Genomic DNA, 20,562 nt, shown 5'->3' on the forward strand with positions numbered 1-20,562 from the left:
GCGCCTCGCTCAGCCAGTGAGCGGGAACCGGTCTGTATATGGGATCCGAACCCTCGGACGGGAGCGCTGCCGCGCGTCCCAAGCGGCGCACCATCCAGTGCGCCACCGGGCCGGCCCCTACTTATTTTAATTTTTATTTCTTTTGTCCTTTTTGAGACCGGCTGCACCTCGCTCAGCCAGTGAGCGCTGTAAGCGCACGGCCACCCTATATAGGATCCGAACCCGCGGTGGGAGCGCCGCACTCTCCCGAGTGAGCCACGGGCTCGGCCTGGAGACAACATTTTTTTTTGTTGTTGTTGGCTTTACACACTGATTTATTTTAAAGCATAATGTATAATCACAAAGTATTTGACAAAAAATAGTTTTAAATGTATTTTTTTGTTATTTTTAAAAAAATTTTTATTTTGTCAATAAACAATGTATATGATTATTATGGCCCATCACCGACACCTCCCGCCCTCCTCCCTCTCTCCCCTCCCCCCCAAGAATGTCCTTTCCGTTTGCTTGTTGTAACAACTTCAAAAAAGTATAGTTGTTCCCCTCTAGACAACATTTTTATATTAAAGCAATGGTCTGGCAGCACACTATTTGCTGCCGCCCGCGAGGAGGAAAGTGAGTGGTCCTTGCTCTCTGCGTCGCGCGGCTCGTTGGCGTCTTCCGCTTTTCTTTCTCCACCCTCCTCCTCCTCCTCGTCGTCGTCGTCTTCATAATCAGGGAGTAAACCGAGTCCCGAAGGCTTATTGGCAGTCGCTCTAGTGGACTCCTTTCCTGTTTTGTCACAGTTGGTGGACAAAGCGGATGTGGAAGGCAGTACCTGAGGCACCGAGGGGGCCCTCGCTCTCTTCGCATCTCGGCCGTCTGCATCCGGTGCCTTCCGCTTGGCGGACTGAGGCGCCACACTGACGGACGGACCCTGGATGCCTTCCTTCGCGCCTTTCAGCTTGGCCACTTTCTCTCGGTGCTGCTTTCCCAGGACATGAGTCTGCCACAGGAGCTCGCTCTTAACCGGCGAGTTACACAAGGCACAACTCAGCTGCCCCAAACGGTTGTACTTGGCGAATGGAGATTCTATCCGTTTCCGGTTAGTGCTCTGACGCTGCTTCTCCTTCATCAACCGTCGCAGTTCGTCCTGATTCACCACTCGCTTCCCTGCCGGAGTCCGAGCAGAGGCGGAGGATGACATCTTTGTGACCAGACCCGAGGCTATTCTGGCTTCTGTCCCAGCGAGGCCTGAGGACGTCACTTCCGGTCTGGGCGATGATTGGCAGAGGAGAGTGGGGCGTGGCGGTGGGGTTTCCTCTGAGAGTCGTGGCTGGGGCCGTTATTTGCCCCCAATCGTCTGTCGATGGCTGTGGTAAAGGCGGTAAACTCCAAGGCCGAGGTGGCGCGGGCCCAGGCTGCCTTGGCGGTCAATATATGCGCCGCCCGAGGGCTGCAGGATGTGCTGCGGACCAATCTGGGCCCTAAGGGCACCCTGAAAATGTGAGGCGGCGGTTGGAGTGGCGGTTAGGACGCCGGGCGGTCGCTGGGTGTGGGGGCGCTCACTGAGGCAGACGTTCGGCGAAGTCGTTAGAGCGATGCGGTCGCTCCTGTGGGCCTGGTTTCCCTCATTCTCATTCTTGCCCTGAGGACATCTCTACCTGGTGGCGCAGGACGAGAAAAGCCTCCCCGAGGGCCCATGTGTTAAGCTGTGACTCCCCCACCCCTGCCCCCCTTTTCGTTAAGGTTCTTTTTTTTTTTTTTTTTTTTTTGTAAAGATAACCGGTAAGGGCATCTTAACCCTTGACTTGGTGTTGTCAGCCCCACACTCTCCCAAGTGAGCCACGGGCCATTACTCTGTGACATAATTTTGTTTTTGTGTGGCAGCGGGCAGTAGTGGGAGGGGAATGGGCTTTGGAACCAGGCAACCATGGGTTCAAATCCAAGTTCCGTAAATTCTAGCTGTGAGTACTTAGGCAAGTTACTTGAAAGCTCTGTGCCTACTTCTTCATATCTATTCATCCTTTTAGCAAAAATCTATTAAGCACCATTTTCTTTAGTCAAGAGTGAGGGAAAGAGACTGTGGTGAGGGCAAAAAGGAATAATAGAAATACATCCATCCTCACAGGAATAAGCAAAATAAATTAGTATTAATGGTAAAAGAGGGCACTTACGTACTAGATGCTGAGAACACAGAAATGACCAAGATACAGTTTCTGTTCTTAAGGAGATGTGGTAGAGACAGATGTGCTAATTATATATAGGTGCATATGATTCTACTGAGGAAAGGGACCAATTACTGATGGGTTCTTCGAAGGAAAAGCCTTTTGAATAACAGATGATGTTTGATCAGAGTCTTAAAGAAAGAAAAAACATTCACCACTTGGAGAAGGGAGTGAAGGCCTTCTAGGTAATTTCAGGGATAAGAAAGTCCAATGGTGTTAATCCAATATAAGTGTAAAGAAAACACGGTGTGTAATAGAGAACCAAAAGATTTGCTTCTGGGAGGGTGATAGATGAGGCAGGGTAGATAGACAAAAGCCAGATTAGGAAAGGTCAAGTATGTCATTGCTAAATTAATTTGGATTTTATCTTGAAGATGATGGAGAACAAAATCATTGAAGGATTTTTTTTTTTATCATGGAACTGACTGAGTCAAAGTGCCTTCTAGAAAGATAATTTAATGTAGTGTGGAGGGCATATTAAAATTTGGAGATATCAGGATGCTGTCTAAGTAGTTCAAGGTAGAGGTGATGATGACAGTAGAAATGGAGAGAAAGGGGTAGATTAAGAGATATTTAGGTTGTAGAATTGACAGAATTTGGTAATCTAATAAATTTGAGGGATGAGGAAAACTAAGTTGGGCGATTGAATAAATGGTAGAATTTACCAAAGTAAGAAACAAAATTTTTTTTTTCCTTTTTGTCTTTTTTACTGACCGGTAACGGGATTGCAACCTTCGGTGTCGCACCCATACCGGGGACCGGCAACGGGATCGCAACCCTCGGTGTTGCGCCCGCACCGCACTCAGCCAATGAGCGGGAACCGGTCTCCACATGGGATCCGAACCCTCGGCGGGAGCGCCGCCACACTCCCAAGCAGCGCACTCTCCAGTGCGCCACCGGGCTGGCCCATAAGAAACAAAATTTTAAGAAAAGGAGATTTGCAAATTTGTGCTTTGTAGACTTCCAAGTACTCTTTTTTGACCAAAGCGCTGTTCATAACCCATCAACTGCACTTACCTTTAAAGCTGTAAATGTTCCATTTGGAATGAAATTGCCATAGCAGTCCATCTGGGGAGAAATGATTCCGTGAGCTGCAAATGGTTATAATTACCATGGTATTTCCCAGTGGTACAATGGAAGTTTTCCAAGCTCAGTTCCCTGTATGAAGGATAGTGGGGTGGCAAACACTGGGAGTGCCTTGCTTGGCTCTTGCCCTGTGAGATTAATAACATCACTATTCTCTGAACAGGCTTGTTTCTGGTGCAGGTGACATCAAACTCACCAAAGATGGCAATGTACTGCTCCATGAAATGGTAAGCTGATGCTGTTAAGTTTAATAAACCTTAATAAGCATTAATTATGAACTTATTACAACTTGTTTATCTTTAAGCCATGGCTGTCGGATAAATACTGTAGTCTTGAGATATGCTTGTTGAATTAAAACTTGATAAAAAATGTTTTTTTGGCTGTTTTCAAATCTTTGTATAGGCAAAGTAATAGCTTAGGGATACTTACAAATTAATAATGTCTTTTAAAGACACAGCATTATAGTTTTTGTAATCATGGAAAAATAAAAAATGCTTTGCAATCTTAGTGGATGTATTCATCTTTGAGATTGGGGGATTTAATCTTATTTTGGAAATGTCACTGCATTCTGAAGCAAAGACTTTTATAAAATGTTCAAACCTCATACTTCTAAATATTTAAATTTTGGACTTGACATTTACTAAGTATTGATAATATAAAACTGGTAAACTTGTAAATGAATCTTATTTCATTTCTTAATTTTACTGTTGACCCTTAGTTATCTTGTTTTGGGTAGCCTACTTCTTTATCTCATCCTCTCTCTTTTTTAATCTGTTGCTTACTTTTTCCAGCAAATTCAACACCCAACAGCTTCCTTGATAGCAAAAGTAGCAACAGCTCAGGATGACATCACAGGAGATGGTACTACTTCAACTGTTCTAATTATTGGAGAGTTATTGAAACAAGCTGATCTTTACATTTCTGAGGTATTGGAATTTCACAGAATTCACACTTTATTTTGAATGAAAAGTTATTTTTTTACTCATAAAATGTTTTAATTCTAGAAGGTAAAACCTAATTTTAATCAAGATATTTTTGGACAGTCATAAATGGAAACAACAATAGAACTTTTTTTTTTTTGTTGTTGCTAAAATAAAGCCTTTTATTGGAATTATATACCCCATTTAAAAATGAAATATTTAAGATACATAAAGAGGTAAAAAATTGCTCAGGTACCCATGAATAATGGTCTAAGAAAGAGAATACCACTGATAAAGCTAAAACCAAATTATTCACCTTTAAAAAACGGGAGTCCTGGCCAGTTAGCTCAGTTGGGAGAACATGGGGCTGAGAACAGCAAAGTCAAGAGTTCGGATTCCCTTAATGGCCAACCACTAAAAAATAAATAAACAAAAAATAACCAGAGAAAAATTATTATCTTAAAGCTTATTTCTGTCCTGAGTGCAAGACTGTCAGAGGAAGCCAGGACTACCTGCTTCCCTTAGTAAAAGTCAGCCGGAGAGGGCCAAGGGAAGCCATTCACCCAACTGTGGAATATAAATCCTTCCTTTAATATGATTGGGCCAACTTTAGTCTTAATGTCCATCCTAAACCAATAACAGGGGAATTGACTTAGACTAATCATGATTCACTCCTTGAGCTAGGGATAGGGTCAGCCTCCTCTGAAGCACAGGTGGAAGAGAGGAACCTAACAAAATTAGGGTTGGTTTAGGAAGAAAAGTTTGGGAAGGGTGAGATGCTGACAGACGTTGGCATAATTATGAAACTGTGTGGCCTGTACAGTGATAGAGCTACGCAAACAATATGATAGAGGCAGTGAGGAGGGAGGGATGTTCCTAAACTAGCCTGCAGTAGTCAGTTAACTAGCTAAGCGCTCTCTGGAGCGAGTAAGGCCTGGGCTAAATCTTCAGGATGAGGAGGATTGAGCCAGGTTAGAGAATAAGGAGTGAGGAGAATGGCATTCAAGGCAGAAGGAACTACATGAGCAAAGGCACAAAGGAGAAGCAACAAGGCACTGTATAGAGCTACAGGCAGTTTGGTGTTGCTGAAGTTTAAAGGGATGTGGAGAACAGGCTGGAGAAAGAGGTGTGGTCACTAAGTGCATGTAGTATGCTAACCGAGAAGTACACTTTATCCTGCTGTGAACAGACCAAACTTATCAACATATTAATGACTGATATGGTCAGATTGGCAATTTAAATATTTGGGAGACAGTTTTAAGGGAGTCAAGACCAGAGGTTCTCACAGTAGTCCAAATGAGAGATTGTGAGGTCCTAGACCGAGGATCATGACACAAGCTTTAGGGTCAGGTCTTGTGGGTTTAAACTGTGGCTTCACTTCTTACTAGCTTGGTGATCTAAAGCAAGTTACATTATCCCTTTAAGACTTGGTCTCCTCATCTGTGAAACAGGAATAATAATAACACGCACTTCATCGTGTTGTTGATAGGATTAAATTAAATAATTTATGTAAAACCTTTAGAGTAGCGCCCAGCAGAAATGTTCAACAAATGTCCACTTTTAAAGATTATTATGGGACTGATGTAAAGGAAAGGAGGGGAGGGAATAAATTAGACCTAGTGCCAGCCTCACAAAGTTTGTGTATTGTTTTGCAGAAGAAACAATACTGTTCTTTTTTTTTTTTTTTCCTTTTTGTCTCTTTTTTCGTGTCTGGCAATGGATCACAACCCTCAGTGTCGCGCCCGTACCGGACCGGGACCGGGACCGGCAACGGGATCACAACCCTCGGTGCTGCGCCCGCACCTCGCTCAGCCAGTGAGCGGGAACCGGTCTGTATGTGGGATCCGAACCCTCGGCGGGAGCGCCAAGCAGCGCACTGTAGCAGTGCGCCACCGGGCCGGCCCGAAACAATACTGTTCTTAAAAAACATTTTTTGGTCATAATTTCAGACCTGTAGAAAAGTTGCAAGAATGTTACAAAGAATTCCTCTATACTTTTTACCCATATTCTCCAAGTATCATCATTTCTCTCCTCTACCTTGCCCCACTTTCTCTCTCTCTCCTATATATGTACATACACATGTGCAATGTATGTATATAGGTGAGGGTACTTCCAAAGGTTCATGGAAAGATTTGTATTATCTTTTAGTACCATTCTTCACCACCTTTTTGTAGTACTTTTGTATTTCTTAAAATCAGGAATTCTCTTATATAACAACAATATCATTATAAAAAACAAGAAATTAATATTAACATTGACATGTTGATACATTACTATTATTTAATCTGTAGAGTTTGTTCAAATTTCCCCACTTGTCCCAATAGTGTCCTTTATTAAAAAAAAAAAAAATCTAGGCTTGTGCATTGCATTCAGTTGTCGTGTTCCTTTAGTCTTCTTCAAGCTGGAATAGTTCCTGAGCCACCTTTTGTGCTTCATGAGACTGCTACTTTTAAGGAGTACAGGCTAGTTATTTTTTATAACGTCCCTCAATTTATATTTGTCTGTTTCCTCACAATTAAACTCAGGTTATGAATTTTTAGCCGGGATACCATGGAAGTGCTGTTCTTCTGAATGTGCTGTATCAGGAGGCACATGATGCCTATCTGTCCCATTATTGTGATGTTAAATTAACTTAGATCCCTTGGTGAAAGTGTCTACCACTTTTCTGCAAAGCAATGCTGTTTTTTTCCCTCTGCATTGAAAGGAGTCCTTTCCTTTGTGCCCATTCAGAAGGGTATCACATGACAGCAATGTAGTCGTAATTTTTGGAAATAAAAAGGGTTTTTTAATTTTTTGTATTAGACTTGCAGCTTTTTTGTAAGTTTGAGATTGTTTCAAATGTGAAGCATTGAAAAATGACTTATAAGTTACACACATACATTTATATTTAGTGGCATTAATGAGGGTAACATTATTTTTTGACAGACCTATTAATAGGAGAGGATGGTTACTTTTACTTCGGGTGAATTGTTTTATAATTTATAATTTTATGTTGATGTAACAGGGTCTGCACCCTAGTATAATAGCTGAAGGATTTGAAGCTGCAAAGATAAAAGCACTTGAAATTTTGGAGGAAGTTAAAATAAAAAAGGAGATGAAAAGAGAAATCCTCTTAGATGTGGCTAGAACATCTCTACGAACTAAAGTTCATGCTGAACTGGCTGATGTGTTAATGGAGGTATGTGATTAAACTTTTCCATTCAGAGTGAATATAGCCTAACACAGGGTGATATTTTTCTTTATCCTGTAATATAAAGTATTGCATGTGGTTCTTTTGAACATAAATAAAATAGAGAAGACAAACATTTATAGGCTTACCTATGGACTAGATTTGATTGGCCAGAACAGCACGAGGGTACTTCAAAAGTTTGTGAAAAATAGAATTAAAAATAATACGAATCTTTCCATGAACTTTTTGAAGTATCCTTGTATTTGCAATTTTTCAAAAGTGTCACTTTAGGCCTTCTTTGAAGTGGCTCAAAAGTTGGGAGCCACTTTCCTATGAAAGTCCTTGGGGTAGTATACAGGTCTCTAAACCTAGAGTTCCATATTTTACTATACAAGGTGACACACGGGGAATTTATTTTTGGCAGTGTTCCTTTTATTTAAGATTACCACTTTAATGAACCATGATTAGTCTGATATACAGTATTCTCATCTGAGAAATGCATATTTGTTTTGTTTACTTCTAGAGGTAGAATATATATACTATAATAGCAAGATTGGCTAGGTATTTTAAAAAGGCTTTGATCAGGTAGCTATTGATGTATATGATACCTTTATTGTTCCTCGGCTTTACAGTTTATGAAACTTGAATATCTTAGTGTATCAGGAATGATGAGTTCATAGCAATGAAATTCACAAGACATCGACATACAAAGCAGAATGCCCTCTTACTAGTTTATTTTGAGAAATACAAATACCAAATGTACTGAACACCTGAGTTGCTTCCTACATGGGAAATCATGTTAAGATCAGATAATTTCTTGCTGAGCAGAGTGAGAAGAAAGACCCTGCTGTGTTTTCTGCTGTTGGAGTAGTCAAGTGGCCTAGAATCTTCATGCTATCTGGTTAGGGCACCCATTCTCTTTTGTAGTTAAAGAAACACTGATATTCTCATTATCCAGTGGCGTCTGTCTTATTTCCTGTTAGGCTCCAGAACCAAATATTGTGTTACCTCAGGTAAACTTTTCTAAGCTATAGTGTTTTTGTTTTCTTTTTTTTTGCTTTGTTTATGTTTTAGAGTGTTTATACTCTATATCTTAATTTTTTTCTTTTTAAAAGATGACCAGTAAGGGGATCTTAACCCTTGATTTGGTGTTATCAGCACCAGGCTCTCTCAAGTGAGCTAACCGGCCATCCCCATATAGCAATCTGAACACGTGGCCTTGGTGTTATCACCACCACACTCTCTCAAGTGAGCCACGGGCCAGCCCTATATCTTAATTTCTATAGTCAATTATTTTCATATTTTCATAGCTAAGCAAAAGGATGTGTCGTGCACGTTCTTAAATTGCGTATCCCTGGGGATGTGTGACAGAATAAATGAGACACATCTTCTGGAGTGTCAATTTTACTTTACAATTTTGGGGAAAAGCATTATTTTCACATTTGAATATGTGTATATATTGTGGCATGACATGGAAACTTTTCTTGATGAAACATGAAACTTAAAAATTATAAGTAATTACAGCCAGTAAATTTGAACTCTTCCCTTAGACTAAATTTCCTCTGTTTCCATTGGTAGAAAAATTTATGTAGTGTTGGTATGGTAGAAAGAGCAGTAGCATGGCAGTTAAACAGACCTGAATTCTAGTTCTGTCTCTGTTACTAGCTGTTAGATTTTATGTCAAGATGGTCAATTCTTAAGGCCTTATCTCAGTTTCCTTTTCTGTGAAATAAAGAATTTGGACCTGAAGATCTCTGAAGTTCCTTTAGACTCTAAAGTATCCGTTGGCATTGACTGTTATTAGTGCCCATAATAAAATGGTACTTGACCTGTGTTTTGAAGCCTGAAGCCCTATACCTGTTTATTCTGGTGCTAGATTACTTGGGCCAGTGTTTTCTTTTAGAAGTCAAAATAATTAATTGTTCTCATTCACTTCTCTTTCAGGCTGTGGTGGATTCTGTTTTGGCTGTTAGAAGACCGGGTTACCCGATTGATCTCTTCATGGTAGAAATCATGGAGATGAAGCATAAATCAGAAACAGATACAAAGTAACTTTCATAAACTTTGACTATACATAGCTTCTAGAATATTTGGTTCTCTTCAGATATTTTTTCATTAATTTAATTAGTTACTTTTATTCAACATCAATTTATTCAATATTAAACATATATTAATTGGGTACTTGCCATGAGCCAGTCACTGTTATAGATGCTAAGAATGAAGAGTAAACAAAAGAGAATTTGTTTCCCCTAGAAGCTTACATTTCTAATTGAAACAGATAGTAAAAAAATAAATAATCATGTGTGTGATTTTATAGTGGCCAGGGAAGGCCATTCTGATAAGAAACTAAATTAGAGAACTAAGAGGTCTCTGAAGGAATAAAGGAGCTAGCCATGTGCATGTCTGGAAGAAGAGTGTTCTAAGCAAAGGGAATAACAGTTGAAAAGCTCCTGAGGCAGAAGTGTGCTTGGGATGTTCCATTGTGCCTGGAGCACAGTGAGAGAAGAAAGTAGTAGGAGAGAGGTAAGAGGGGCCTGATTATGTAGTACCCTGTTGATTTTAGATTTTGCTCTTTTTAATCTTTTCTATTATGAAAAATTCTGAAGATATATAAATAGAGAATAGGGCCGGCCCGGTGGCACACTGCTACAGTGCGCCGCTTGGGAAGCGCGGCACCGCTCCCGCCGAGGGTTCGGATCCCACATACAGACTGGTTCCCGCTCACTGGCTGAGCGAGGTGCGGGGGCAACACCGAGGGTTGCGATCCCGTTGCCGGTCCCGGTCCGGTACGGGCGCGACACTGAGGGTTGCGATCCATTGCCGGTCACGAAAAAGGACAAAAAAAGGAAAAAAAAAAAAAAATATATATATATATAAATTGATTTTAGATTTTGCTCTTTTTAATCTTTTCTATTATGAAAAATTCTAAAGGTATATAAATAGAGAGAGAATAGAATAGGGAACTCCCACATAACTGTTACCTATATCAGTTTGCAATATACAGCTAATCTTATTTCAACTAAACCCCTCCTTCCTCCCCCACCCAGACTGGTTTATTTTGAAGCAAATTCAGCATTTATTTCACCTGTAAATACTTGATTATCTATAAAATATAAGCCCCCATTTTATTTAAAATGTCCACAAAACATTATCACATGTAAAATATTAATAGCTCATTAATATCATCATATATCTGACTTGTATTCCAATTTTAACAATTATCTCAGATTTTTTTCAGTTAGTTTTGCTTGGACTAGGATCCAAACACAATCTACCTACTGCATTTGATTGCTGTGTCTTTTAAGGCTTTGTTAGTTTATAGATTCTCTCTTCCCCTCATTGTTTATCTTGATAATTATTTTGAAGAAGACTGGTTGTTTCTCTTGAAGTGTTTTTGTCTTAAGATTTTGATACTTATGCCATTTTCCTAATGGTTATAGGGCTAGTTAGGTTTTCTACTTATTTTTGGAATCATTTTGGTAAATAATGTTTTCAAAGAATTTGTCGATTTTGCTTATGTATTTTTTGGCATAAAATGTTTATAAATATCCTTTTTGGCATAAAATGTTCATAAAGATCCCGTTTGCAAAAATCTCATGAAATTATGAAAAAAATAAAAATAAAAGTAAAACAAAGATCTTGTTTGCAGGGTCTATAATGATATCCCTGTTTTTCCTGGTGTTATTTATGCCTTTTTTTCTTTTTTTGGATGAATTCTGTCAGAGGTTTGTTTGGTTTTTGTTTCATAGTGTCTTTCTCTTTATTATTTAATTTCCTTTACTCTTTTGAGATTTGGGGAGACTTATTTGCTGCATTTACTTTTTGGGATAGCTACTTAAGTTGTTAATTTTCAGCCTTCTTTTGTAATACAGAATTTAATGACTTAATTTTTCCTCAAAGTACTATTCAATTGCATCACTCAAGTTTTTTTTTTTTTTGTCTTTTTGTCTTTTTTTTTTTCCGTGTCCGGCAACGGATCGCAACCCTCAGTGTTGCCCCCGTACCGGACTGGGGACCGGCAACGGGATTGCAACCCTCGGTGTTGCTCCCGCGCCTCGCTCAGCCAGTGAGCGGGAACCGGTCCGTATGTGGGATCCGAACCCTCGGGCGGGAGCGCCGCTGCGCTTCCCAAGCGGGGCACTATCCAGTGCGCCACCGGGCCGGCCCCATCACTCAAGTTTTGATGTTAGTTTTATAATTTCTATTTAGTTTAAAATATGTTCTAATTTCCCTTAGAAATATATTTCTTAATTTCAAAATATATGGAAAAATTTTAGTTATCTTATTAATGATATCTAGTTTAATTACATTATGGTTAAAGAATATGTTCTATGAGATTTAACTCTTTTGAAATTTTTTTTTTTTTTTTTTTTTTTTTGTCTTTTGTCTTTTTCTGTGTCCGGCAACGGATCGCAACCCTCAGTGTTGCCCCCGTACCGGACCGGGGACCGGCAACGGGATTGCAACCCTCGGTGTTGCTCCCGCGCCTCGCTCAGCCAGTGAGCGGGAACCGGTCTGTATGTGGGATCCGAACCTTCGGGCGGGAGCGCCGCTGCGCTTCCCAAGTGGCGCACTTATGCAGTGCGCCACCGGGCTGGCCTCTCTTTTGAAATTTTTTGAGACTTGTTTTATGGCTGAGTGTAGTCAATTTTTGTTAGTGTTTCATGTCTTGAAAATAATGTTAGCTGCAGTTGTTAGGTACAATTTTATATACATGTCCAGTTGGATCAAGGGATCATTTGTGTTAATCTGGTTATTCAGACCTTCTATATCCTTATTGGCATTTTCACTCTTTATTCTATTACCGAGAGAGATATGTTAATATCTTTCAATATCATTGTAGATTTGTTTATATTTTCTTATAGTTTTGCTTTATATACTTTGAGACTATCTTATTAGATGCAAACTGTTTTTAAAGCATTATATTTTTCTGGTGCATTGAACTTTTGTACCAATATGGAGTGACCATCTTTTCTCTAGTAATGTCTTACAAGTGTAATTTGGGCCCCAGTCACTGAGCCGCCGCAGAGGACTCAGCAACCTCCCCCTCGAGCCCCCTCGCGCCCCCTCGCTTCCCAACGCTCCATCCCCCCCACCCGCCTTCTCCCGCAGCTGCCTTCCGCAGGCCGTTTCCACTGAGGAAAAGGAATCGTATCGTATGTCCGCTATCCAGAACCTCCACTCTTTCGACCCCTTTGCTGATGCAAGTAAGGGTGATGACCTGCTTCCTGCTGGCACTGAGGATTGTATCCATATAAGAATTCAACAGAGAAACGGCAGGAAGACCCTTACTACTGTCCAAGGGATCGCTGATGATTACAATAAAAAGAAACTAGTGAAGGCGTTTAAGAAGAAGTTTTCCTGCAATGGTACTGTAATTGAGCATCCAGAATATGGAGAAGTAATTCAGCTACAGGGTGACACAAAAATTACACTTTTTTTTGTTTGTTTCTGAAAACAAGTCTTTATTTAAATAAGGTTTAAATACATTACATAACATCAAAAATTTCCCTTTTGTCCCTTGTCACAAGTTTAAAAACCTCACAGCTTGTATAATGTAACCATTTGGGGTCCACTATTAATTTGGACTAGTGTAACTCCTTCATGCAATAAACTGAAAAGCGCCATGCTGTCTAGTCTTGAAGTCCCTCATTTAAACGGAGGGCAAGCAGTAGGTGCTTGGCAGTGTCCAACCTGAAACAAAGCGATAATTTCCCTTTTGTCCCTTGTCACAAGTTTAAAAACCTCACAGCTTGTATAATGTAACCATTTGGGGTCCACTATTAATTTGGACTAGTGTAACTCCTTCATGCAATAAACTGAAAAGCGCCATGCTGTCTAGTCTTGAAGTCCCTCATTTAAACGGAGGGCAAGCAGTAGGTGCTTGGCAGTGTCCAACCTGCAACAAAGCGATAACGTGATGTTTTGGCCAAGCCCAGAACCCCAAGGTTACAGACGGCTATGTCTGGCCAGAATAAGCTCCTCGACTCCCTCTACAGTGTTCCCTACCTTAACAGAATATCACCACCTGAACAACCCCTGGATGAATCTGAGAGGAGAGGCTGGGGTGAGTCAGCAACAGCAACTGTACCACTAGAGGGAACCTTTGGGTGTAAAAGAAAGATGCCCTGGTGTCTCCATCCTGACAAGGCAGGCAGAGCTTAGAGAGGCCACCTTCCCTCTAAGTGAGGTGATGAGACATCTGGCTTGCCACCGAGGTCTTCCTTTTGACCAGACATATCCTAGCAAAGGGATATCCAAACACCAGAATGTGAGGCCAATCCTATCAGACTTAAACTTTTGACAAGGGAACAAATTTTGTGATGTATCAGTCATGTAGCTAGCTGTAGAGCTTGCAACTTACTAGCAACAGCTGCCCATTGCCATGTGAAGTAACAAACTGGTTTTTGGTTTTTCTTTCCCTTCAATTTTGATGTTATGTAATGTATTTAAACCTTATTTAAATAAAGACTTGTTTTCAGAAACAAACAAAAAAAAGTGTAATTTTTGTCCTATGTTGACATAGCTGTTGCACCAGCCTTCTTTTAGTTAGTATTTGCCTGTCATATCTTTGTGTGTGTTTTTACAATCTTTCTCTCCTTATGTTTTAGATAATTTTTTTTGTCAGAGTCAGAGAGACATTTAAAAATATTAAAGATGATAATATTTGTATTTTAATTGGAACATTTAATCCATTACATTTAATACAGTTATGGATATATTTGACTTTAAATCTGTCATGTTGTTTTGTACTTTGTATTTATCCCCACTTTTCTATGTTTAATTTTTTTGATCTTCTTTTCAATTTGTTAAGTATTTTTATCATTCATTTTCCCCTCTACTAGGTTGCAAGTTTCACACCTTCTTTGTAGTTTTTTTTTTTTATGATCAGTCTATAAATAATACCATAGATGCTTAATTTGTAGAAGTCTAAACTTAATCAATACCTTTACCTTCGTTCTGGGTAGTATCTCCATTTACTCCCTCCCAACCCTTGTTATTATTGTTATTGTTTTGAAAAATCCCACTTGATATCATTATTATGTTTTACACAATGCTTGTAGAGATTTATCCTCATATTTCCAACTTGATCTACTCTTTATAGCTTTTTACATTTCAGCCTTCCTTGGGATTACTTTCCATCTGCCTAAAGTTCATCTTTATAGCTTTTTACTTCTCAGCCTTCCTTGGGATTACTTTCCTTCTGCCTAAAGTTTCCTTTAGTGATAGTTTGCTTGAGGTATACTTTCAGTTGTTTACCTGAAAATGCCTTTATTTCATCTTCATTATTTGATACTTTCATTGTATATTGAACTAGGTTGGCAATGATTTTCTTTCAGCTGATTGGAGGTATTGTTCCACTGTCTTCTATTATTACTGTTCAGAAATTAGCTGTTAGTTCTTTAAAAATAATCTTTATTTACCCAGGTGATTTAAATTTTTTTCTCTTTGTCTTTGGTGTTTTATATTTTTACTATGATATGTCTAGGTATGGACTTTTTTTTTGTTTATTCTGCTTGATATTTTCTGGGCTTCTTGAGTCTGTGAATTGATGTCTTTTATCTAGTTCTGAAAACTTTCCGTCCATTATCTCTTCAAACCCTTTCTTCTCCTTTCCCAGTTAAATGTATGGTTGAAGTATTCTGTTCTCTATGTATTTTCTATCTAGGCTTTTATGTTCTGGATAATTTCTAGTGATCTATTTTGTTGTTTCCTAATTTTCTCCTAAACAATGTCTAATCTGCTTTAAAAGTAACCCCTTAATTAAAAAAATACTTTTTTATTGAAGTGTAATATACACTGAAAAGTGTACATATCATAATGGTGGAGCTTGATGAATTTTGCCAATATATCTGTATAATCAGCACTCAGACAAGAAACAGACTATCAGTACCTTAAAAGCCCTTCTTATGCTCCCTTTCAGCCATTATTTCTTCTAGAGCAACCTGATTTCTACAGCGTAGGTTAATATTACCTTTTTTGTACTTGTAAAAGTGGACCCATAAGGTAGGTACTCTTTTGTGTATGATTTTTTTCATCCAGTGTTGTTTGTGAAGCTCATTCATATTGCTACATGTATTAGTAGATAGTTCATTCTCTTTGCTGTTTAGTATTTTCTCGTGTTAATTTAGCACAGTTTATTCACTCTGTCATTGATGAGCATTTAGTTTAGGTAGTTTTCAATTTTTGGCCATTATGAATAGTGCTGCTATAAACATTGTAACATTCTTTTGTTAGACATGTGAATGTCTGTTGTCTCCTTGAATTTTTAGTATCTGCATGTGTATGTGTGGATGTTTTCAATTTACTTATTTATGGAAGTTCTATCTGGTTCTTTCTTAAACCTGCCATGTCAATTTTTATGGTTTCCTATTCCTTGCAGAGTTTTCCAAACTTGCATTTTAAAAATTTCTTTAAACATACAAGGGTACGTTGAAAGTTTGTGGAAAAATAGAAATAAAAGATAATATGAATCTTTTCATGAACTTTTTGAAAACCCCTTGTATATAGTTCTGGAGGAAAATGAAGGAGAACAAATGTTAAAGATGGAGGGATTTAGACTGTATCAGCAGAAATGCAAATAGACCGGGTGAGCAAGAATTCCTAAGGCTTAACTGCAAACCACAAATTTCCTGTTGAGTTACCTAGGAGACAGGGAGGTGTGGAAGGGACTTACAGCTGGCTAAAACATATATAATACATGCTTGTAGACAATAAAGTGGCTTAGTGTGTGTGCTAACCCCCAGAATTTTATGTCTGGTTTCTGGTTGCCCACCCCACTAGGCGGCAGCCCCTAGCTCAAGGCGTGCACTGAGCAACTCACGTCGCTGCAGTCTCTTGGCAGGGCTGCATGCGGCTCTTTCCCTGGGGGACTCCTGGCAGAGGCTACATGTGGTCCTGCCTCCTGAGACCCCCAAGATCAAGAGAAAAGTGCATAGTTCATGTCTGATAATTACAATATCTAAAGTTTTGGCTTGTCTGTTTCTGGGGTTATTGTATTTTGATGGTTCTCACTCATCAGGCTTTGTTTCCATATGTGCCATTCATTGTGCTTGAAAAAGTATTTGTAGAAATAATTTGAGACCTAGGATGAAGGTCTCTTTCTTCAGAGAGGATATGTATTTGCTGCTGCAAGGAGCCTAGGGACTACTTTAAACTAAATTCACAGCTTGAGGTTTTTTGGACTATCCGTTTGATGTGAATTCTGACTTCAAGCCCATGTGAAAGCTGATTATTTCTATCTTTCTATACAAACCTGAGTATGTTACATGGATGTGAATATATGGAACCCTTTGGGGTTTCAGCTTAATGTGAAGAGGGTCTCCGATTAGACTCTCTAGCTTGTATGAACCCTGGCTTTTAATTCTGTCCTCTTCTCATTGTGAAGTCATTGAAGCCAAAGTTCAGATTTGCTTGGATTGTCAAATGACTTTAAGATAAAAGTATCTGCAGTTTCCTACTTACTTCTTTGGGTTCCTGTCTTATTTTCAGTTTTGGCCTAGTAGTTCTTTACTATCTTGTAGCTTTCTAATATTATTAAGGTTTTGTTATTAATGCAGAATTTTAGTTGTTTTTGGTATTAGGGTTGTTCCAAATTAGCCTACCATTGCTGAGGGTAACAAGCTCTTTATTTATATTCCAGAAGGATATCTGTGGTTGCTGTGTGGAGAATATACTGTAGAGCAAGTTGGGAGATGAGGGAAGTGCAAGGACAGAAAAAAGAGACCTGTTGTTATAGTATAGGTGAGAAATGAGAATGGTTTAGATCAGGGTATACTTAGAAGGAAGGGGCAATAGGATTTGTTGATGGTTGGATAAGAAACATGACATAAACTGAGGAGTCAAGGATGTATCTTGGGTTTTTGCACAGTCAGCTGGAAAAGCGGAGGCACCATTTCTTGGGATGGAGAAGACTGGGAGGAGCAGGTTTGGGGAAATAAGTCAGGTGTTCAATTTGGGCAATGTTATGTTTCAGATGCCTGTTAGGCATCCATGTAGGGATGTTGAGTAGGGAGTTGGAGAGATGTGCCTGGATTTTATAATAGAGGTCTGGGCTGGAATTATGGATCTGAGAGTTATCAGTGTATAGATGATTCAAAGCTATGAAACTTAATGAGCTCATTTGAGAAGTAAATATACATAGAGAAAAGGTGAAGTTTAAGGATCAGCTAGCTCTGAGAACTCCAATGTGTAGAGTCTGTGAAGATGAGGAATAGACTGAGAAGGGGTAGTGGTTGTCAATGAGGTAGGAAAGACAAGAGAGAGTAGCACCCCAGAAGCCAAGGGAAGAAAATGTTTCAAAAAGAAGAAAATAATCAACTGTGTCATATGCTGCTGAAAGGTTAAGTTGTGAACTGAGAACTGATTGTTATACTTGGAAAACATTTAGTTTTTTGGTGGCTTTAATGAGAGTTGATTCAGTGAAGAGGTGGAAATGAAAATCAGATTGAAGGTGGGCTCAAGAGAGAATGGTAAAGGAAGAAGTAGGAAGAAGTAGGAATGCAAATATAGACAACTCAACAAGGGTTTAGCTGCAAAAGAGAACAGAGAAATGGGGCATAAGCTAGAAGGAAATATGGGAATGGAGCTGAGTTAGAATTCTTTGTTTAAAGGTGAGAATTATTACAGCAAGTTTGTATACTGATGAGGATGCTCCTATAGGCAAGAAAAATTGATATGGGGGAATAGTGGGGAATGTAGGAGCAGAGAGGGAAAATGGAATCTAGTATACAAGTAGAAGGGTAGTTAATTCATTTGTAGTATCAGTAGGAGGTTCAGGTTCAAGTGCTAGTGGATTAGTAAGAGGTAAAGATGGAACAGTATTTCTATTTTCTTGAAGGAGTAAGGTCATTTGCTGAGAGAAGGGAAGAAGAGTGATGGAGGCTTGAAAAGTGAAGAATATTAAATATATAGTTTGCTTGGTTCTTCTAAATAAAATGTCTTCACATTCAGTTAAGAGTTGGAGTAGTGGGAGACCAAGATGGCGACGGGTCTGGAGCGGGGGCGCCAGAGGACAGCGCGAGCCTGAGAAGTGTGCACTGTGCTGCCAGAGTGCTATTTGCATTTCCAAGAGCAACAAAAAATGAATAATCTACAACTATAAAAAAGCAACTACAGATTCGAGGTTTAGGGCCGACACAAAAGAAGATTCCTGAGAGCGCCTGAGCCGCGCCATGGGACTGAGTGAGCAGCCCAAGGCGGCAGCGGCCAAGGACAGCGGCGGCAATGACGCAGAAATGGAGAGGAAGCAGCCCGGCCAGCCCAGCTCTGTGAGTGACCCCCAGCCGGGCCCTGCTTGCGGGGCAGACGCCTGTCCGGCTTCTGCCTGCCACACCAGGCCAGTCACCGGCACCAGGGCTGCCTCCATTTTCTCGGGTGGGGGCGGAGCCGGCCTGCTCGGCCAAGCCTGCCCTCCTTGCTTGGCATGGCTCCTCACTGAGCCTCGCCACTTACTTGCCCCAGTGCAGGGCCTCCCGGGGCCTGCGGACTGGCCTCCCATCCCACACCCCCCGTGGATCTCTGGCAGGGCTGGTGGCGTGGGGAGCCCCCGGCCAGCGTTGGGAGGGCAGGGAAGAGGAGGCCGGCCCGATTGCCACTCCAAAGCACCCTGGGCTCCGGCCCCAGGTAAACTTCCTGTTTTTGGGAGGCAGATACCATCTCTGTGGCCATCAGTTCGGAAGAACCCCTAACCAATTTCTGGTTCAGAGAGGTGTGGCCGGAGCGCTCCCGAGCTTGCTTGAACCTGCTGGAGAGCTGACTGTGGGCGGGCGCTGGAGTTGGTCCGCGCTGGGGGGATTCAAAGAGGAACTATGTGCTGTGGACTCCTCCCCCGAGGAGCTCACGCCCTGGTGTGGGAGATAAGGCAACTACACAAATAACCGCAATACCAGGAGGAAGGTGAGAAGTCCAGAGAAAGCCCTATTCAGTGCTACAAAGGCACCTAGAGCGACCGACAGTCTGCGCCTAGCAGAAACCTGAAAGTCTTCCTGGGCGGGGCAGTGCTGAGTAGGGGCTTGAAGTCCCGGCTGATAGACGAGGGTTGCAGAAGACACGCCCCAGCCCAGTACTGAGCGCACAGAGTGGGGAGGTGGCCGGCTAAGGAGGCGGAGACTCGGCAGAAAACACACACCCTGCGGGCCGCCTCTGCAAGGTCCAACAGCCCCACCTAGTGTGCACAGAGCAGGGAAACATCCAGATAGGGTGGCGGAGACTCGGCAGAAAACACATACCCTGTGGGGCTGACACTGTGTGATCCAGCAGCCAGGGCCAGAGCGCATGAAACAGAGAGAAGTTCTACACGGGAAGTGGAAGCTCAAAAGAGACCACACACCCTGTGGTAACGTCCCGAGATTCAGCAGCCCAGTAGAGTCTAAGCTGACCAGAGAGGAGGCTCCCCGGACAGGCCCAAGACCCGAGGCAAACACACACACAAGACACTAGAGGCCAACTGAGCAGTCACAGAGGTAGCCAAACCAAATTGACAAACACAGCCTAACCTTAGATAGTCAATTGGGTCAAACCTGTGCACTGTGAAACCCCCTGCCAAAATGAATAAACATCAAAAAAAAGATACCAGAAATACAAAAAACCTAGAAAGTATACCACCAAAAGTTAATAAATCTCAAACTCTAGATCCTATAGAACAGGAAGCCCTTGAAATGAATGACAAGGAATTTCGAGTGATAATTCTAAAGAAACTGAATGAGATACAAGAAAACTCAGCTAGACAGCATGATGAAACGAGGAAAAGTATACAGGACCTGAAAGAGGAAATGTACAAGGAAATCAATGTTCTAAAAAAAAAATGTAGCAGAACTTGCCAAACTGAAGAAGTTATTCAGCGAAATAAAAAACACAATGGAGAGTTTAACCATTAGGCTTGCAGAAGTTGAAGAGAGAACCTCTGAACTTGAAGATGGGCTGTATGAAATAACACAGGCAGACATGAAAAAAGAAAAAAGAACCAAAGAAATTGAAGAAAATCTGAGAGAGATACTAGACAACCTTAAGCGCTCAAATATCCAAGTCATGGGTGTCCCAGAAGGGGAGGAAAAAGGAGAATGTATTGAAAACATATTCAACAAAATAGTGGCAGAAAACTTCCCAGGCATAGGAAAAATCACAGATCTTCAGATCCAGGAAGCTCAACGATCCCCAAACGTATTCAACCCAAAAAGGGCTT

At 40.8% G+C, this 20,562-nt stretch overlaps 2 protein-coding genes across 4 annotated transcripts in view; one reads left to right on the plus strand and one right to left on the minus strand.

Annotated features, from left to right (window-relative positions):
- Nucleotides 1–1,183, minus strand: part of LOC103586197 (zinc finger protein 830-like) — a 23,460-nt gene extending 22,277 nt beyond the window's left edge. Inside the window, exon 1 of the mRNA XM_008567400.1 lies at nt 552–1,183. Within this exon, the coding sequence (XP_008565622.1) occupies nt 552–1,183 (632 nt within the window). The remainder of the gene's footprint in view (nt 1–551) is intronic.
- Nucleotides 1,184–1,241: 58 nt separating this feature from the next.
- Nucleotides 1,242–20,562, plus strand: part of LOC103586196 (T-complex protein 1 subunit zeta-2) — a 36,940-nt gene continuing 17,619 nt past the window's right edge. For 2 of the 3 annotated variants that reach the window (XM_008567397.1, XM_008567396.1), the window contains exons 1-5: nt 1,242–1,482; nt 3,454–3,517; nt 4,082–4,216; nt 7,215–7,388; nt 9,324–9,427. In XM_008567397.1, coding sequence (XP_008565619.1) covers nt 1,346–1,482; nt 3,454–3,517; nt 4,082–4,216; nt 7,215–7,388; nt 9,324–9,427 — 614 coding nt within the window. In that variant the 5' untranslated portion in view covers nt 1,242–1,345. The remainder of the gene's footprint in view (nt 1,483–3,453; nt 3,518–4,081; nt 4,217–7,214; nt 7,389–9,323; nt 9,428–20,562) is intronic. The other variant, XM_008567399.1, reaches the window with a different exon arrangement.

Source organism: Galeopterus variegatus, unplaced genomic scaffold (genome assembly GCF_000696425.1).
Source record: "Galeopterus variegatus unplaced genomic scaffold, G_variegatus-3.0.2 Scaffold318, whole genome shotgun sequence".
Classification (NCBI taxonomy): Eukaryota; Metazoa; Chordata; class Mammalia; order Dermoptera; family Cynocephalidae; genus Galeopterus; species Galeopterus variegatus.